At 48.4% G+C, this 21,076-nt stretch overlaps 1 protein-coding gene across 1 annotated transcript in view; it reads left to right on the forward strand.

The window, feature by feature from the left end:
* mgat4b (alpha-1,3-mannosyl-glycoprotein 4-beta-N-acetylglucosaminyltransferase B) overlaps positions 1-6,627 on the forward strand; it is a 452,622-nt gene extending 445,995 nt beyond the window's left edge. The window contains exon 15 of the mRNA XM_072512689.1: positions 3,404-6,627. Within this exon, the coding sequence (XP_072368790.1) occupies positions 3,404-3,430 (27 nt within the window). The 3' untranslated portion in view covers positions 3,431-6,627. The remainder of the gene's footprint in view (positions 1-3,403) is intronic.
* Positions 6,628-21,076: the final 14,449 nt, after the last annotated feature.

A 21,076-nucleotide genomic window follows, 5' to 3' on the forward strand; every position in this document is an offset into this window, starting at 1 on the left:
GATAGATAGGTTCTTGATTAATAAGGGGATCAGGGGTTATGGGGAGAAGGCAGGAGAATGGGGATGTGAAATATATCAGCCGTGATTGAATGGCGGAGCAGACTCGATGGGCCGAATGGCCTAATTCTGCTCTTATTTTCTATCTTTCTATTTCATTGTGGTGACTAACAATTAGAGTTTAGAGTATTAAAATAATTGGTTTGTTTTGAATTGAGATTGATTTCTGCACTGAAATATGTTTGCTGAAACAGCAAGGATTAGATGGGTTCAGTTAAAGAAGATCCGTTTGATTTGCTGCGTCGAGATTGCCAGCCCTTCCCTGACCTGTACCTAGGTGTTTCGTCTCACAATTCCCGGCGGCTCCAGCCACCTGTTGAATACTTGTGTACAGAAATACTTCCTGGCACCTTCTCTGTACTTTCCCTTTGTGTCGCTGACCCTCTCTGCTCTCTTGTCCCACTTATATGCTAATTATAAATATTAGAAAATCCAGACAAATATCCAAGTTCATTTGTGGTGGGTTTTTCAGGGAGTTTCCTGCAGCCTCTGCCACCGCTATTCAATGACACTTAGTCACTTTTTTGGGCCCTGGGGAGTTTCTCACCAGTTTCGCCCACACTTAGAATTTTCTTCAGTACTGGGAAGCTGAACTCCAGGATCGGGCCGCCATTTTGAAAGGGTGCCCGAACCTCGGTGAGCTTGTGTGTGTCCCACACCTCACCCATGGGAAATATCAGCCTCCACAAACATGGGCAATCCCCCACACCCATCAAGTGAGGACACCCCGCTATGGGGTCCCTGGGGGTCCCCCCCTCTTCCGGCCCCCCAAGCTCCCTAGCACCCCTCCCTTCCAGGACCCCAACCTGTCACACACACCCCCCCCCCCCCCCCCCCCCACCCCCATCCAAATCTCTCAAAGGCCCCTACTTATCTGCTCTGCACACCCACCCCGGCCTCATTTCATTGGCATGGTCCTCTTCGGCCCCTGATCCTTGGCAGTGCCACTTTGGCCTCGGGCACCCTTACACTGGCACCTTGGCACCCAGGCAGTGCGTCTGCCGGCTTGACAGTGCTACCGGGAACCTTGGCATTGGCCACGTTCCAGGGAGAGGACCAGGGAGCCACCCTGTACTTATCCTGGTCTGTGGCCCAGGACCCCCCCCACCCCAAGTGCCGTTCCACCTGGTCCACGTTTTGTGTGGACCAGCACTGATTGGTGTCCGGCTGCAACCTCCCTGGGGAGGCCGGAGATCGACGGAGGCCGGTGGACCCCGGGCAGTTAGGTCATAAGTAGGTTTACGACATCATAGATTATCATAGAATTTACAGTGCAGAAGGAGGCCATTCAGCCCATCGAGTCTGCACCGGCTCTTGGGAAGAGCACCCTACCCAAGATCAACACCTCCACCCTATCCCCATAATCCAGTAACCCCACCCAACACTAAGGGCAATTTTGGACACTAAGGGCAATTTATCATGGCCAATCCACCTAACCTGCACATCTTTGGGCTGTGGGAGGAAACCGGAGCACCCGGAGGAAACCCACGCACACACAGGGAGGATGTGCAGACTCCACACAGACAGTGACCCAAGCCGGAATTGAACCTGGGACCCTGGAGCTGTGAAGCAATTGTGCTAACCACCATGCTACCGTGCTGCCCGTCATACCTCCGTGAGTGTCATTTGGTCCTGCCAGAGTGAATCCCGTGAGGCGTGGAGGCTGTCCGGATGGCATTAGTCACTATCGTATTGTGGTGACTAATTCCTTAGGTCCGGAATTATACTTGTCCACCTCAAGGATGGGAATAAAAGAAAAAAGGGAAGGAACTCGCATTTCTAAAGTGCATTTCCCAACTTCATGACATCCGAAAGTGCTTTAGAGCCAGTTAAGAGCTTGTTGAAATGCAGCCACTGTGGTACCGTAGGAAAACGCAGCCGCCAATTTGTGCGCAGCAAGATTCCACAAACATCAATGTGATAAATGATTAGAAAATCCATAATTGGTCACGTTGGTTGAAGGATAAATATTTGCTCAGGACACCAGGGAGAATACCCCTTCTCCTCTTCCAGTAGGACCATGTATATTTGACATCTGCCGGGGGTGGGGGTGCAGATGGGGCTGCATCTGAAAGGCAGTTCCTCTGACATCGCGGCACTCCCCTGACAGCACCGGCCTAGGATTTTGTGTCCACATCTCTGGAGTAGGACTTGAACCCTCAAGCTTCTCATTCCGAGCTGGGAGTGTTCCCCACTGAACCACAGAATTGCTCAGCACCTCTTGCTGTCACTTGAATTGATCAAAATCTAGTGTAGTGGCAATGTAATCCCACAGTAACTCTCTCTCTGCACTGCTGTAATTCTGTATTTTGTTTTGATTGTTTTATTAATGCTGGCTCACTTCTGTGGAAAAGAAGCTGTGGGGTGGTTACGATTATCCTTATGATGGTCCTTAAAATATACAAGGGTTTAACATAATAGATGCTGCGAAGATGTTCCCATTTGTGAGTGACCCAGAACCAGGGTCCATGAATATAATATAGCCACTAGTAAATCCAATAGGGAATTTGGGTAAAACCTCTTAATCCAGAGAGTGATTAGAATGTGGAAGTGACTTTAATATCAAAAGGAATATGAGAAGCCGGCCATTCAGCCCATCAAACTTGTTCCGCCACTCAATAAGATCATGGCTGATCTGATTGTGGCCTTAATGTTCCGTTCCCCGTAACACCTGGGCTGTTTTGTCAATCAAAAACCTGTTTTATCTGGCCTTGAATATTCAACAACCCAGATTCCATTGCTTGCTGGGGGAGAGGGTTTCAAAAACTTTGGTAGAAAAAATTCCTCCTCATATCTGTCTAAAATGGGAGACCCAAACTGCCACTGATTCTAGACTTCCTCTCCGCATCCACCCCATCAAGCCGCCTCAGAATTGAAGATCACCTCTCATTCTCCTAAACTCCCAACGGGTGCAGACCCAATCTGCTCAGCCTTCCCTCCTAAACCAGCCCCTTCATGCCAGGGATTAGCCTCGTGGACGACCTTCTCTATAACCTACTTCCAATGCCTCCTTAAACAAGGAGGCCAGTCCTCCAAGTGCAGTCTCGTCAATGCCCTGAACAGTCATAGCAAGACTTCTCCAGTTTTTTGTTGTATTCCTACCCCCTTGCAAACAGAGTCACTGGGGCAAATAGCGTTGATGCATTTAAGCAGGAGCTCGATAAGCCAATGAGGGAGAAATTAGTAGAGGATTATGCTGATATGGCGGATGGCTGCCTGCGTGGAGCGAAAACATGGGCAAGGACTAGTTTATTGAACGGTCTGTTTCTGTGCTGCAAAATTCCAAGTAACAAAAAGGTGTCTTTTATCACATTTATTTATTAAAATATTGTGATATTTCTTTCAGATATTTATAAAGAAAGCTGAGACTTAACAGGAGATAAGATTTAGTTTTGACCATGATGAAGTGCGGCTCCCTTCCAGATTTGGAACAGTTCGTCTCGTGGAATCTCTGTTCTTGGATCATCAATTTAATCGCAGAAAGACTCCCAACACCTGCTGGTCAATTCAGGAAGAGCAGTAGAGGGGGAACCTCAAGTGAGGCAAACTCCCTCCTTTCCTACCCCCCAAAAAAAACTGTGTGCACTGGCGCACCCGTGAACAGCTCGTGTCTGACATGACACCATTTTATACTCAACTGAAATCTATTTATAATGCGATCTTCCATTCTGATGCACACTGGTCCAATTTATTACAAGTGGCACCATTTTTAACCTGTATCTTGCTAAATGTATTCACCGTGAGGTGCTGACTATGATGGACACTTGCGCTTCGGAGGAAGAAAGGGACTTGTCTCTAAGTGAAGCAGGATGTGGATGGGGAAGGGTGAGATGGCTGGCATCTCTAATTGAAAAGGGTAGGATTGGGAAGTGTCTATAATTGAAGGGAGGGGGGGGGTACGGAGCATCTCTAACTCGAGGCTGGAAAATGAAGAGGGTCTCTGAACAATGTCTCAAATCGGGGATTTACCCAAATCATTTCCGTACTCATTTTTACTCATTTTAGAGACAATTTTATATCCACTAAATTCAGGAGTGTTTCAGATGCAAGCATGATTGCTGGTTCTTAAACAACTCCTGAAATATTTAACTGGAGTCATAGTTTGTGTGAATTCCTTAGAAATGGGTGCTGGATAAATCACTGTTTCCCATGTAGATTTGCTAATTCACAGGGTGGGGGAGCGGATCTCAATTTGTGAGGGCTAGTATTCAATACTCTCAATTGTCAGTTTGACCCTTTTCCTGCTGAATGGTTGGTGTGAAAGTTTGACAGAACAAATTGGATGTTAGTGCTGTGATCCAGACCCTCTGGGGCTTTGTTGAAAGCTACTTTTGAGTCAAGAACTCATTCATTTACTCTGCTTCATGAATGCAGATTTTTGTTTTTAAAACCTTATCAACCAAATCAATGCTGTACCAGATTCTATTCTTATTTATAGTCCAAGGTTGAAGGGTCTGACTGTTGCCATGTCAATAATTGGACCGTGGAAGTTGGTGTGAGTGGACAGTGGAGGATTCTCTATGATCACAGCAACTTTTTCATGTAAAATTATTAGTGAGAGGAATTCTACTCCCAAGGTGTTTTTATGTTAACAGTAATAAAGTTCACAGCGAATGGATGAAATAATTTAATATATTCATTTTATAAACTGTACTATTTTACACAACAATCTGTAAATGAGGTCCAGTTTGTAGATAATAAATGTGTATCATTAATAATGCATAATTGTGGATGGGGGAAAATCATTGGGCCAAATCTTCTGCTCTCCAGATCATCAGAGATTAGAAGTACGACAGATGTTGCTCGTCAGGAACCTGTGGAAGTCCTGATCTACGTGGGAATTACCCAGGAAGTTTCATTCCTGACAGGCAATACCCCCGCTTCCCAGAACCCAGATAAAATGTATCCAACACAACTCCCAAGTTGTTCCCAAGGAACACTGCTGACGGGCAGCACGGTGGCGCAGTGGGTTGGCACTGCTGCCTCGAGGACCCAGGTTCGATCCTGGCTCTGGGTCACTGTCTGTGTGGAGTTTGCACATTCTCCCCGTGTTTGTGTGGGTTTTGCCCCCCCCCCCACAACCCAAAGATGTGCGTGCAGGCTAGGTGGATTGGCCACGCTAAATTGCCCCTTAATTGGAAATAATGAATTGGGTACTCTAAACTTTAAAAGAAAAAGGAACACTGCTGACACGAGACAATGTTTTTGGTAATATCTCGTTGTGATTGGGAGCTCTGCAGATCTTTCAAACCCAGTTCCGACTCTCTGAATTAGTCCTCTAAATTTTTTTTAAAACATTGGCGACCATGAAACTACGAGAGTGTTGTAAAATCCCAGCTGATCCACTATGGCCATGGTCTGGGCCTGCAGACACCTAATGTGGTTAACCTTTAACTGCCCCATGAAATAGCCGATTGGTTGTACCAAACAGCAACAGAAAGGTTAACAGAAATGAAACGGGACGGACCACCCAACATCGACTTGGACACCAAACTAACTCCCCGAAGTCTTCACACCATCTACAAGGCACAAGTTAGGAGAGTGTGGAAGGTTGCCAACCTCCAGGATTGGTGTTGAGTCTCCAGGAATAGAAGATCAATATCTATGTACAACCCTGAAGAAAAATCATTGGGACATTAAAAGGGCTGTTTTTTGCCATTTTCTGTGAACATTTCTCTTTAGCAGATATTAAAATATTGAAAATGTGGGGGGGTGGTTTGGTGGAAAAGCTGCTTGTTGACTGTCAGGCATCACCCAGTCTTTTTGCTTTCAAATTTGCATACGACGGCCGTACGTTACAAGGATGGATGTGTTGGCTAACTAATGGCTGGAAGGTGAGGCAAATCTCTCAATGAAACCTCCAGAAATCTATTAATAGTTGGCAGCCATGAGTGTAATGGAATACTCTCCACTTGCCTAGATGACTGCAGCTCCAACAACAGTCAAGGAGCTCAACACCATCCTGGACAAAGCAACCCACTTGAATGGCACCCCTTCCACCACCCACATTAACCACCAATGCTCCATGACTGCAGTGTGTGCCATATAAAAGGTGCCCTGCAGCAAGTTGCCACGGCTCCTTTGACAGCAGCCGGAATTCTCCATCTGTTGGGATCCTCTTTTACCCCTGGCAGTGCCCCCCCCCCCCACGTGGGTCTCCCGGTGGCATGGAGTGGCTACAATGGGAAATCCCATTGATAAGCAGCCAAAGTGGAGAATCTCACCGCCAGGAAACGTGCGGCTGGCAGACTGGAGAATCCAGCTCAGCATCTTCCAAACCCGTGACCTCTACTACCTAGAACAACAAATGCAGCAACTGGGGATTTGGCAATAAATACCGGTCTTTCTAGATACACTCTCATCCCATGCATGAATTATAAAAATGTACTTTCATGTTGGGGCTGACACAGAGAAATAAATGATGAAAATTAACACAGAAAATGCTGGAAATAGTGGGTCGGGTAGCATCTGGGGAGAGTGAAGCAGAATTAACCTTTCAGGTCTGACTTTTCATCACATCTTTGAAAGGTTAGGGATGTAATAGGTTTTAAATAAAATAAACTAGTCCCACCAGTGTTTCCGGCTCCTAATTATTTCTTATCTCCAAACATACTAAATGCAACTGATCTTCTGGACAAAGCTCCTTCCTCACCACTATCCTAATGTCACCTTTAACTATTAGGGATCCCCCAATACCTTCCTCTATACTCGAATAGAGGATAGTTGCCAATCTTTGTCACCATGTGGTGCCTCTGTAATGGTCATTGGATCAAACCGATGTTTGCCATTAGTTCTTCCACCTTGTTACATTTGCTCTGTGTATTCAGATATACTGGTGGGGACTTTCCAGCCCTTACCACTGTCGGGATCTTCCAGGCCCACTGAAGGCCACCCCCTCAGTATGTTCCCCAGAGACTGGGTGGGACCAGAAGATTCCACTGGCTGCCCATGGCGAGATACGTCCGCCACTAGAAAGCATGCTGTGGGGGGGGCTGGAATCTGAGCTCTCTGATTGGAACTTATTGCCGAGGGCTGCATTTTGCTGCACCCCCCAATTCCCAATGCCCATTCCCTCAACCCCACCCTGGCTTAAAAAGTCAGCAAGGAATTTGCTTATGACCACCACAACTGGTGGTTTATTTCCGTTAACCAGGCAGTGGGGCCATTATCAGTTTATAGCATGTAGAGGAGGATGCAAGGTTCCAAATTTCAATTTTCTTTTTCAATCACAGAGCCAGGGATGCTTTAACTAAGTGGAGGATGCTTATGGGATTGTATGAGTAGGGGGTGGGGAGTGATGGTGACGCTCCCCCTCGGTTTCTCTCTCCCCACCCCCCTCTCTCTCACCTCGCTCACTTCCTGTTTTCAACATGGTGACGGCCATTCTCCAGACTGTGAAAATGAAAATCGCTTATTGTCACAAGTAGGCTTCAAATGAAGTTACTGTGAAAAGCCCCTAGTCGCCACATTCCGGCGCCTGTTCGGGGAGGCTGTTACGGGAATTGAACCGTGCTGCTGGCCTGCCTTGGTATCTGGTATTCCACCCCTTTTTCCTGATCCCTGGCCCGATCATTAACCCAGTCCCAGCAGCACAGCCTGGTACCCCCCACATACAATCTCCATTTTTGAATATTGCTGCCAGGAAAAGCTGGCAGAAATATTAACACTTTATAAGTATCAGAATGGTACCTTCCATTTTTTTTAAACTGATCACCATGGTGGCTGGAAGACCAGAGACAGACCTTTAGAGGGCTGGACTGTGTTGTACAAACCTGGCGTAGAGAATGTTTCAGGAGGGGGGAGTATGGAATTTGAGATGGGGGTGTTTGTTTTTCTGAGGTCCCGGGTCAGTGGGTTCCGAGTGTGGCCAATGAGACATTTTGTTGCCCGTTGCCCACGCGCAGGTTGGCCACATTCCACTGTTCAAATTGGGAGTAGGACTTGTTCAGTTCATCGGGGAGGAATGTTCCAGCCCCAGATATTCCACCTGGCCTTGCTTTGTAGCCTGTGATCTTGTGTAAGCCCTGCCATAGACGTCGTGGGTTTGTGTCGTTGGCCTGGGACTCTAGTTTGGTGTGGTATTGTCTTTTGGCGTCCCTGATGACTCTGTACGTCATATCTGGATTTCCTGAATGTGGTGCAGTGGTTAGCACTGGGACTGCGGCACTGAGGACCCTGGTCCAAGTCCCGTCCCTGGGTCACTGTCCGTATGGAGTTTGCACATTCTCCCCATGTCTGTATGGGTTTCACCCCCACAACCCAAAGATGTGCAGGTGAGGTGGATTGGCCACGCTGAAATGCCCCTTAATTAGAAAAGAATTAATTGGGTACTCTTAAAAAAAAATTTTGTTAAATACCTGAATTTCCTATATCGGTCAGGGTCATCAGACTTGAACGCCTCCGTTCGTAACTAAAGGCACCTGGAGGTGGGTCTTGTGGACAGGTTCAGGGCTGGGCCAGGTGGAACCTGAAAGGAGATTTAGCCAGGTAGGCTAATGGAAAGAAGAAAATGGCTGATCAGGTCGTCTCCACCTTAGTGACAAATTCATGCATGAGCTCCTCGCACTTGTTGGAGGAGTTGACAGAGGGGAGGGGTTTAAGATAATTTGCACTAGATAAAAGTGGGTGGGTTGGGTCGTTATATTTGCATTAGTGAGTAGTTGAAATACAAAAATCAACGAATAATACTGGGAAGACCAACAAAAACACATCCACGTATCAGTGCCATTCTGTGCCCAGGAGCCGCAGCTGTGCAAGCCTATCCCACACGGCCCAATCTCACCAGAACCTAATCCTGACATCCACATAGTCCACTGATGCTCAAGGTGCAGTTGAACATCCTTGACTTCCAGTGTGTTTAACCCACGGTGACGTGCCAGTTAAATGCAGCACTCACCACACCAACAAGAGCATCAGCAACCTGCAAAAGCATCTCTTCAATAGCATCATCGGGTGGACCATTCGGATCAATGTCGCGCACCAGATCCTGCAGCATCTTCTTGCTTCAAACCGGATTGCTTTCTAGATTCGTACGTCCCCCTGAGCTCGGTGTTCCAGGACCCAGGTATCTTAGAAAAAATTGTCCTTCTTTCCAGCTATAGAAAATGAAGGAAACCGCAACAGCCGCCTCCAGGCATCTGCAGCCACCAGCAGGAGCAAGCAGCAAACACAACTTGTAGCTGTGAATTGTTCTCACAATAAACTTAGCCAATCCTCATTACCAATAGTCTTCAGCTGTGAAGCTAGAGGCTGCTCACAGTCAAGGGAGGGGGGTCAGTATGGGAGCAAGTAGAGGTGCCATCATGCAAGGACACATGTTTGGGGGCATCGGTTACGGCACCTCTGCCATTCTCGCCGGCCCGGTACTCCACAAGTCCGGTGGTAGTGGCGGCCCTGAGAGTCTGGGGCCACTGGAGCAAGCATATAAGAACTAGGAGCAGGAGTAGGCCATCTGGCCCCTCGAGCCTGCTCCACCATTCAATGAGATCATGGCTGATCTTTTGTGGACTCAGCTCCACTTTCCGGCCCGAACACCATAACCCTTAATCCCTTTATTCTTCAAAAAACTATCTATCTTTATCTTAAAAACATTTAATGAAGGAGCCTTATGGTGGGGCAGGCAATAAACAAAGAAATAACAGATGCATGTAGAAATGGTACAGCAGTTATGGGGGATTTTAATCTACATGTTGATTGGTTTAACCAGGTCGGTCAAGGCAGCCTTGAGGAGGAGTTTATAGAATGTATCCGCGATAGTTTCCTAGAACAGTATGTAATGGAACCTACGAGGGAACAAGCGGTCCTAGATCTGGTCCTGTGTAATGAGACAGGATTGATTCAGGATCTCATAGTTAGGGATCCTCTCGGAAGGAGCGATCACAATATGGTGGAATTTAAAATACAGATGGAGGGTGAGAAGGTAAAATCAAGCACTAGTGTTTTGTGCTTAAACAAAGGAGATTACAATGGGATGAGAGAAGAACTAGCTAAGGTAGACTGGGAGCAAAGACTTTATGGTGGAACAGTTGAGGAACAGTGGAGAACCTTCCAAGAAAATTGGTTTTCAGGTGCAACAGGTGATTAAGAAGGCAAATGGAATTTTGTCCTTCATTGCTAGAGGGATGGAGTTTAAGACTAGGGAGGTTCTGCTGCAATTGTATAAGGTGTTAGTGAGGCCACACCTGGAGTATTGTGTTCAGTTTTGGTCTCCTTACTTGAGAAAGGACGTACTGGAACTGGAGGGTGTGCAGAGGAGATTCACTTAGGGAGGTTAATCCCATAGTTGAGGGGGTTGGATTACGAGGAGAGGGTGAGTAGACTGGGACTGTACTCGTTGGAATTTAGAAGAATCCGGGGGGATCTTATGGAAACATATAAAATTATGAAGGGAATAGAATAGATAGATGCGGGCAGGTTGTTTCCACTGGCGGGTGAAAGCAGAACTAGGGGGCATAGCCTCAAAATAAGGGGAAGTAGATTTAGGACTGAGTTTAGGAGGAACTTCTTCACCCAAAGGGTTGTGAATCTATGGAATTCCTTGCCCAGTGAAGCAGTAGAGGCTCCTTCATTAAATGTTTTTAAGATATAGATAGTCTTTTGAAGAATAAAGGGATTAAGGGTTATGGTGTTCGGGCCGGAAAATGGAGCTGAGTCCACAAAAGATCAGCCATGATCTCATTGAATGGCGGAGCAGGCTCGAGGGGCCAGATGGCTTACTCCTGCTCTATGTTCTTATGTATTCAAGTTTAAGAACATCGGGCCATTTGGTGCTGCACCAAATGTTGCACCTGGTCTATGAACTTGGGGCTTGGGGACAGGAGTAGGCCTCTTGGTGTACAGCAACAGAGGACTAATTCTATTATCGTGTCCTTTCCTTGCAGCTATGCATCTTACTTCGTTCTGCATGTTTGTCTACTTCTCCCTTACACGGTCATCTCAGTGTCAACCATTCCCTGCAACAAATCCCCCTGTGCGCGGAAACACGAGGCAGAAGGCTGAGGGTTCAAGCCTCTCTCCAAAGACCTCTGCTGTAATCCAGGCCCTTTCAGAGGATCGGTGCAGACACGATGGGCCGAATGGCCTCCGTCTGCACTGTCGGGATTGCATTCTATGAAGACACCAGCAAAGCCTGATGGTCCAAAAGGCTAATTAGGTGGAAGCCTAAGAATTGTGAGAGCGGCGAAGCTGCTGTGGTCTGCAGTGTGAAGATGTGGATGTTGCTATGACTCAGATTGGACAGTGATTGACCATGGTCCCTGTGACTATGATCAATGTCGGGAGGATCTGGATAAAGGAGAAAAACATCGGAGATATCGATAATCTGCTGGCACAACCATTGTGAAGAAACCCTCGGTGGAATTCTCCGTTTCTGAGACTAAGTGTTGGCGCCAATGGAGAATCCCGTGGACTTTTCCGATAGAAGAATCAGTGTCGCACCTGGACCGCTCCCGCTCCCATTGAGGGGCGAGCACTGGCGCTGCGTGGAACACAGTCGATTCCCATGAAAAACTGCGGGATTGGACGGGTCTGCGATTGACACTCGGGAGGCTGACAGGCTGCAGCCGCACACTCAACACTCCCACATGTATCAAAGCCAAAAAGATGGCACTGATTGTGCTGGTGCGTGCCCATACAGCTGATGGTATTTCACAGTCATCCATCCACCCATAAGTGCACCTGTGAGGTGTGTATTTCCTCTGGTATTTTGTTTTTGGTCAGTTAAACCATAATTGGGATGTACCTTTAAGCAGGGTACATGGCTGAAGCAGCCTGCTTGCCAGGACACTGTGTTCCCAGGTTCTTTAATTTGGAGAAAAGAAGCCAAACTCCTCGGCACCGAGTGGCTCTTCGGAACCAGCTTTGGAGGGAGTCTGTGTGATTGTTTAACTGGCAGGTTAGCCAGGGACAGTGTTCTGCCTGACTACGGTCAGTGGTCGGTTCCTGCGTGATGCTTTCTGAGAGAACCGGGCACAAATGTTTAGACATCGGAAGTGAAAGGAACTCGCTCTCCTACTGGCCAAAGTGAAGAATTGCTCCATTGATCTGAAAGCAGTGAGTGCCTTTTGGTGTAAATCTGAAATGACGCTGAGTGTGTAGAGAAGGTAGACAACCTTGCCTGAGAAAACCATTCCAAGCCTAGAAGGAAGCAGTAACCAAACGAAAGCCTGAACTTCAGGAAGACCATTGACATGGAGGTCATCCCAGTGCATCAAGGATTCTTATCCTTTTATTTTTATTAATATTTTTCTTTCCCTTTCCACCACCCCTCTGTGTTGGTTGTCTGTGTGTGCAGAGAGTGGGGCAAGTTAGAAAGGGAGGGCTGGGAAAGGGATAGTAAAGTCAGTTACATTTTAGAGTACTCAATTCATTTTTCCAATTAAGGGGCAATTTAGCGTGGCCAATCCACCTACCCTGCACATATTTTGGGTTGTGGGGGTGAGACCCAGGCAAACACGGGGAGAATGTGCAAACTTCTCACAGAGAGTGACCCAGAGCCAGGATCGAACCTGGGACCTCGGCGCCGTGAGGCAGCAGTGCTAATCACTGCGCCATTGTGCTGCCTGAGCCAGTTAAATTTCCGTCCATTTAATTATCCATAATAAAAGGTTACTCGTGTGTTTTAAAGTTACAAAGCTGGTGACTGGACTCAACCAAGGGCATCGGGTAATTTAAATAAAATCTAATTTCACCTGTGTGGTGACTCCGGGTCAAGTGGGGCTAGAATTGGGTGCGCACTAGCCCAGGGTGTCGTGACATAGTTTGGAGCTCAGTCCTGGGATCTTTGGAACGGCAGACAGTGACAATTCGGTGTACAGTATGGGTTAGAGGCACCAGGTTTGTAATAGCAGAACATGATGGATTTGGAAGCTACCATTCTTCAGTGGAGGACTTGTCCTTGGTTTATTTACAAGGGCTTTGAAAAGACAAGTTAATTGAATTGGCAAGTGAATTAAAAGTAGAGGTCCCGGTTAAAGTTAAAAAGCCAGAGATGTATGATGTAGTAGTTGAGCGCTTGGGTCTCTTAGAAATACAAGGGAGCCTATGAGCAGGTGATGCATGTTGTGTAGCATCAGAAGCACCTTCTGGTGGGATAACCGATCTGGAGAGAATGCGGTTGCAGTTCAACCATGAGAGGGTTTTTTTTTAAAATGGAGATGTGAGAAAAAGAAGAAGGAGCTTTTCAAAAGGAAATTAAAATAGGGACATTTGATGGGGAAATGAAAAAAAGACAAGCAAGGGAAGAAAGAGAGAGAGAATATCATTGTAAAAGGTTGGAGTTAAAGGCAGAGATTGAGGAGAGTCAAGGGAGAGGAGTTTCTCTTCCCAGTCCATATCCTAGTGTATGTTTAAATATGTACAGGCCCTACTAAAATTTGAGGAAAAATATGTAGAAGCATTCTTCATGCCTTTTGAGAAATAGCAACTTAAAAGGAGTGGCCGAAGGAAAAGTGGACATTACCCATGCAAAGTAAACTGATGGGACAGGCGCAGGAATTTTATTCTTCCCTATCAGAGGGCATGTCTAAGGATTATGACATGGTAAAAAAAAGACTATCCTGGGGGCATATGAAGTAGTTCCTGAGGCATGTAGGCAAAAGTTTCAGAACTTGAGGAAACAGCCAGGCAGACTTATGTTGAATTTGAAAGGGTTAAGCAGAACAATTTTAATCGGTGGGTACGAACATTGGGAGTTGAAACTACTTATAAGTCTCTAAGAGAAATAATTCTCTTGGAAGAATTAAAGAATTCACTAGCTTCTGTGATAAGAATCCATGTTGAAAACCAAGGGATTATCACTGCTACACAAGCAGCAATAATAGCTGATGATCATGAGCTGGTCCATAAATGTAAACCTTTGTTCTGTCACACCCATAATTTTGATAAGGATAGGAAGTGGGAGAGGGAAAATAAGACAGATAGCCAAGATAAGGAATGGATTGCTGGAAATGCTCTACCTCAAACCAAGAAGGAAGGTACTGAGGGCGAAGGTGAGACTGGAAGCGCTGAGTGTTACCATTGTAATAAAGTGGGACACATTTGTTCAACATGTTGGAAGTTGCGAGGAAAGCCCAGTGGACTTGTTGGGATTGGTAAGGAGGATTCTGAAAAGAGAACGAATGTGGAGAATACTACAGGGCAAACTGTCCCTCCAGCGAGAACTAGGAGACCTGAGGTAAACACAGCTGTGGGCGCAGGTGTGGCTCATGAGGTAGATGGGAGATGTGCAGAGTTTTTCTCGAAGGTATTACGATCCCAGACCAGTTCCCAACAGTGACTCGGATACTGGACCGAAACTCCAATATTTCAGTTTATTTGTAAGACTGTGTGGAAAGAATGATTCGCTCCAGGAGTGATTGCATGAAGAAATAGGGATTTGGGTTTTTTTTTTTAATTACTTTATTATGAATACAATCTTAAACTCATTAACTTCACAGTTTACAATTACCCCCTTAAACACTACTACTCAATTTCCCATTAAACAACAAGATAGCTCTCAACCGATCTTAAAATCAGCATGGCATAGAGTAATAATTGCTTTATAAAACAGTATTGGCTCCTGTTACAACCCCTTCGGACTCTGGCTGAATATCTTCAAAATGCTGGTTCACCTGGCGATTTTAGCTTCTTCCTTGACCCCAGACAAAATTCCTCTGCTTTAAATATTATTACTCTTTTATAACTATCCTACTGTGAGAGAATTGTGGACTCAGTGTCAGACAGATCGGAATTCACCCTTTCTCTCCCCAAAGCCTTCTCCAAATACTGACTCTCTGCCTTCCTTGGCTCCACCCAATAATGACATAATCTCCCCAAGCTGAAAAACCAATTAAACTCGACAGACTGAAAGTACATTAACTCCCCAGTGGCTTTCTCCAGTTATTAGCCCAGTGCATTAGCCCAGACCGAAAAACACATTTCTTTGGTCAATGTCACCTTCTGGCTCCGACAAGCTCCCAGGCCTTTACAAAACAAATCCTTTCTAAAAAAACATGCCCACTGCAGTCAAACACAATGTAAACATAGGCTTTTAACCCTTAAATTGTCCCAATATTTAGAATCCAGTAATCCTGTGACCCTCCATTTGTCACAAAAGGGAATGTAAGTGCAGCCTTATCAAGGTTCTATACAACTGTAGCATGACTTGCCAGTTTTTATACTCAATGCCCCATCCAATGAAGGCAAGCATTCCGTATGCTTTCTTGACTACCTTGTCCACTTGTGTTGCCACCTTTAAAGATCTGTGGACCAGCACACCCAGATTTCTCTGACTTTCTATATTCCTAAGAGTTTTACCATTTACGGTATATTTCCCCTCTATGTCAGACCTACCAAAATGCATTACCTCACATTTGTCCGGGTTAAACTCCATTTGCCATTGCTCTGTCCAAGTCTCCAACCTATCTATGTCCTGCTGTGTCTTCTGACAATCATCAACACTATCTGCCACTCCACCAACCTTGGTGTCACCCATGAACTTACTAATCAGACCGGCTACATTTTCCTCCAAATCGTTTATGTACGCCACAAACAACAGAGGCCCTAGCACAGATCCCTGTGGGACACCACTAGTCACAACCTTCCATTCAGAAAAACACCCTTCTACTGCTACCCTTTGCCTTCTGTGACCGAGCCAGTTCTGTATCCATCTTCCCACCTCACCTCTGATCCCGTGTGACTTCACCTTTTGTTTGCCATGAGGCACCTTGTCAAAGGCTTTACTGAGATCCATGTAAACAACATCCACCGCTCTCCCCATATCAATCATCTTTGTTACCTTCTCAAAAAACTTGATCAAGTCAGTGAGGCATGACCTCCCCTTCACAAAATCATGCTGTCCATTGCTTATGAGTACATTTGTTTCCAAATGGGTATAATTCCTGTCCCTGAGAATTTCCTCCAATAATTTACCTACTACTGACACGAGGCTCACCAGCCTATAGTTTCCAGGATTATCCCTGCTACCTTTTTTTTTAAACAAACAATTTTATTGAGGTATTTTTGGCATTGTAAACAGTAACAATATACATTAGTGTGCAAATATCAATTACAAAAATATAGTGCAAGTAACAGTTCCTCTCTCGCAAATAGACCCGCCTATTCTTCCCCCCATACTCTTCACTATTCCACCCCCCCCCCCCCCCCACCCGCCCCCCGGCTGACGATTAGTTCCCCGTGAAGAAGTCGAGAAGTCGATGAATGGTTGCCACCTCCGGGCGAACCCGATAGTGATCCTTGTAAGGCGAACTTGATTTTTTTCCAAGCCGAGAAAACTTGCCATGTCCGACAGCCATACTTCGGTCTTTGGGGGCTTTGAGTCCCCCCAGGCCAACAGTATTCATCGCCGGGCTATCAGGGAAGCAAAGGCCACAACGTCGGCCTCTATCCTCTCCTGGATTCCCGGGTCCTCCGACACCCCAAAAATTGCCACCTCTGGACTCATCGCCACCCTTGTTTTCAGTACCGGGGACGTGACGTCCGCAAATCCCTGCCAGTACCCCCCGAGTTTTGGGCATGCCCAGAACATGTGGACATGGTTCGCTGGTCCTCCCGCACATCAAGCACACTTGTCCTCCAGCCCAAAGAATTTACTCATCCGAGCCACCGTCATGTGGGCCCGGTGAACTACCTTGAACTGAATCAGGCCGAGCCTGGCACATGTTGTGGTTGCATTTACCCTCCTCAGAGCGTCTGCCCATACGCCTCCCTCCAACTCCCCGCCAAGCTCCTCCTCCACTTGAGTTTCAGTTCCTCAGTCCCTGTATCCTCTGCTCCCATAAGCTCCTTATAAATATCCGAGATTCTCCCCTCTCCCCTGGAAACTACCCTGTCCTGAATCCCCCTTGGTGGAAGGCGTGGAAAGGACGGGACCCGTCTACGTACGAAACCCCACACCTCCAAGTACCGAAAGTCATTTCCCCTTGCCAGCCCGCACTTCTCCTCCAGAGCCCTCATGCTCGCGAAGTTCCCTTCCAGGAACAAGTCGCCCATCCTTCCCACCCCCGCCACGCACGAAACCCGCCGTCCATCTTCCCCGGGACAAATCGGTGGTTGTCGCATATTGGGGACTAGACCGACGCTCCCACTTCCCCCGCGTGCTTCCTCCATTGGCCCCAAATCCGCAGAGCCGCCACCACTATAGGGCTGGTGGAGTACCTGGCCAGCGGGAACGGCAGAGGAGCCGTGACCAGGGCTGCCAACCTGGTGCCCATGCACGAAGCAGCCCCCACCCGCTCCCAAACCGACCCCGTACCCACCATCCATTTCCTTATCATGGCTATGTTAGCCGCCCAGTAGTAGTTGCTGAGGTTTGGCAACGCCAGTCCCCCCTCTCTACGGTTCCGTTCCAGCAACCTCCTCTTTACCCGCGGGGACTTCCCCGTCCAAACAAATCCCAGGATGATTTTATTGATCCTTTTAAAGAAGGACCGCGGAATGAAAATAGGGAGACACTGAAAAATAAACAGGAATCTCGGGAGGTTCGTTATCTTCACCGTCTGTATTCTCCCCGCTAGTGACAGCGGGAGTGCATCCCATCTCCGAAACTTGCTCCTCATTTGCTCCACCAGCCTAGACAAGTTCAACTTATGCATCCTGCCCCAGTCCCATGCCACTTGTATCCCTAAATACCTAAAATTTTCCCCAACCAGCCTAAACGGTAGCTCCCTCAGCCTATTCTCCTGACCCCTCGCCTGCACCACAAACATCTTGCTCTTTGCTATGTTCAACTTGTACCCCGGAAACTGGCCAAATTCCCTGAGGATTTCCATAATCCCGTTCATCCCTGCCACTGGATCCGACACGTACAAAAGCAGGTCATCCACGTAGAGCGAGACCTTGTGTTCTGCCCCCCCCCCCCCCCCCCCCGACCATTCCCTTCCATCCCCTTGCCGCTCTCAGAGCAATTGCCAGCGGTTCTATGGCCAACGCAAACAGCAATGGAGAGAGGGGGCATCCCTGTCTTGTCCCACGGTATAGTCGAAAATACTCCGATATCGTCCTGTTCGTCCTTACACTAGTCTCCAGGGCCTGCTTTAGCAGTCTAACCCAGTCCACAAAGCCTTCCCCAAACCCAAACCGTCCCAGCACCTCCCATAAATAGTCCCACTCCACCCGGTCAAAAGCCTTTTCGGCATCCATTGCCACCACTACCTCCACCTCTCTGCCCTCCGGGGGCATCATAATCACATTGAGTAGCCTTCTTAGGTTGGCTACCAGCTGCCTGCCCTTTACAAACCCCGTCTGGTCCCCCACAATCACGTCCGGTACACAGTCTTCGATTCTGGCTGCCAGGATCTTGGCCAGTAGTTTAGCGTCAACATTAGTCAAGGAGATTGGCCTATAGGACCCACAGGCTTCCGGATCTTTATCCCGTTTTAATATCAGCGAGATGGTGGCTTGCGACATCGTCGGGGGTAACACCCCATTGTCCCTCGCCTCGTTAAATAACCAACACCGGCCCCACTATCCCCGAGAACTTTTTGTAGAACTCCACTGGATACCCGTCCGGCCCCGGGGCTTTACCCGACTGCATGGCCTTCAGGCCCCCCATTACTTCTTCAGCCCTAATCGGGGCCCCCAGCCCCTCTACCATCCCCCTGCCCACCTTTGGGAAGGTCAGCCCATCTAAGAAGCGCCTCATCCCCTCCGGCCCGGTGGGGGATTCCGAGGTATACAGCTTGCTGTAAAAGTCCCTGAATACCCTGTTCAATCCTGCTGGGTCTCCCACCCGGTTCCCTGCCCCGTTCACTACCGTCCCTATTTCCCTGGCTGCCTCCCTCTTCCTAAGTTGCTGTGCAAGCATTCTGCTGGCTTTCTCCCCATACCCATACACCGCGCCCCTTGCCTTTCTGAGCTGCTCTACGGCCTTCCCAGTGGATAACGCCCCCAGCTCCGCCTGCAGTCTCCATCATTCCCTAAGTAGCTCTGCCCTCGGGGACTCCGCATATTCCCTGTCCGTCCGTATCATCTCCTGAACCAGTCTGTCCATCTCTGCCCTGTCCATTCTGTCTCTATGGGCCCGGATTGAGATCAGTTCCCCTCTCACCACCACCTTCAGCGCCTCCCAGAGCACCGCTGCTGAGACTTCCCCTGTATCGTTGACCTGCAGGTAGTTCTGTATGCATTTCCCCACTCTCTCACACACACCCTCATCTGACAACAATCCCGCCTCTAACCTCCACTGTGGGCGCTGGTAACTTTCTTTGCAGACCTGTAGGTCGACCCAATGTGGAGCATGGTCTGAAATAGTGATCGCCGAGTATTCTGTATCCCTCACCCCTTCCAAAAAGTCCCCACTCATAATAAAGAAGTCAATACGAGAATAAACCTTGTGAACATGTGAATAGAACGAGAACTCCTTCCCCGTCGGCCGACTGATTCTCCAGGGGTCTACCCCCCCATTTGTTCCATGAACCCCCTCAGTTCCCTTGCCATTGCCGGGACCCTGCCCGTTCTGGGGCACGACCGATCCAGGTCGGGATCAAGGACTATATTAAAGTCCCCACCCATAATCAGCTTGTGCGAATCCAAGTCGGGAATTTTCCCCAGCAGCCTTTTGATGAAATCTACATCATCCCAGTTTGGAGCGTAAACATTCACTAGGACCACCCTCACCCCCTCAGGCTTCCCCTGGACCATGAGAAATCTCCCACCCCCATCCGCAACTGTGCTGTCCGCCTCAATTTGAACCCGTTTGTTAATCATGATCGCGACCCCTCTGGTCTTAGCGTAAAGCCCCGAATGGAAGACCTGGCTAACCCAGCCCTTCCGTAATCTACTCTGGTCCGCCACTCTTAAATGTGTCCCCTGCAGCAACATTACATCTGCCTTCAGAGCCCGCAAGTGTGCGAACACTTTTGACCGGCCCGTTTAACGCTCGAACATTCCAGGTGATCAGCCTGGTTGGAGGACACCCTGCCCCCCGCCCACCCTGCGCCGATCAGCCATCCCCCTTCTTTGGCCCACCCCCTGCCCATGTGCCGCGCCCCCCCCCCCCCCCCCCCGGTCGGCCTCTTGGCAACTCCCACACCGACCTCTTCCCTGTTACCTGGTTCAGTTCCCTCCCTCGTCAGCAGAACATATCCCCCCCCCCCCAGCAACAACCCCCTGTAACGTAACCCCTGCCATATACTGGCTGTATACACCCCCCCCCCCCCACTTCGCTCCCGTTGACTAGCTCAAAGCAGCTAGCCTGGTGACTCTCAACTCCGGCGCCACCTTGTCTCCCACCTATTGTCGTCCCCCCGCTCCCCTCCCCCACCCCCCCGCCCATCAACACCACTTCCCCAGAACAGCCCTGTTCGAGCAATCGCTCTGGGACCGAAACAGAGGGAAAACAAAGAACAAAGCTCGCCCCCACAATAGTGCAATTCAAACTGTGTAATGAGGTGGGCGCTACCACCCACCCCCCTCCCAACATTACCAGAAAAATAGCAAAAAGAACCCGTACAGCCCCCCCCAGCACCCAATAACTTAACCTTTAACTATGACTTTGGGCCCCCCCCTCGCGGCTGCCTCGCCTGCACTCTGTGTGCCCTGTCCAGCTCCAACGGACGCGGGAAGAAATCATCCTCCACCAGCTCCTGCAGCATGGCTGCCACATACGCCGTGGCATCCACTCCCTCGGCCCCCTCCGGGAGCCCAATGATTCTCAGATTCTGCCGGCGAGACATGTTTTCCAGGTCCTCCAGCCTGTCCATCAGCCTTGATTGTTGCTCCTTCAACTTTCTAATTTCCACGTCCGCTACCGTTTGGAAATCCGCCTGCTCCTCCATGGTCTTCTCCAATGCCTGGAGCTTCTTATCCTGGGCGTCCAGCCTTTGGTCCAGTCGCTCCACCGCTTTCTGAAGCGGTTACAAATTATCCCGCTTCAGTGCTGCAAAGCTCTCCTTCATGACCTTCAGCATGTTGTCCAGTGCTGTCTGGACCGTCCGTTCCGTGGTCCGTTCGTCGCCCATCTTTCTTCCCACTTGAACTTCCACACCACCTTTGTTCAGCCCCTTCTTCGCCTGTTTTCGCT

This window comes from Scyliorhinus torazame, chromosome 7, assembly GCF_047496885.1.
Source record: "Scyliorhinus torazame isolate Kashiwa2021f chromosome 7, sScyTor2.1, whole genome shotgun sequence".
Taxonomy (NCBI): Eukaryota; Metazoa; Chordata; class Chondrichthyes; order Carcharhiniformes; family Scyliorhinidae; genus Scyliorhinus; species Scyliorhinus torazame.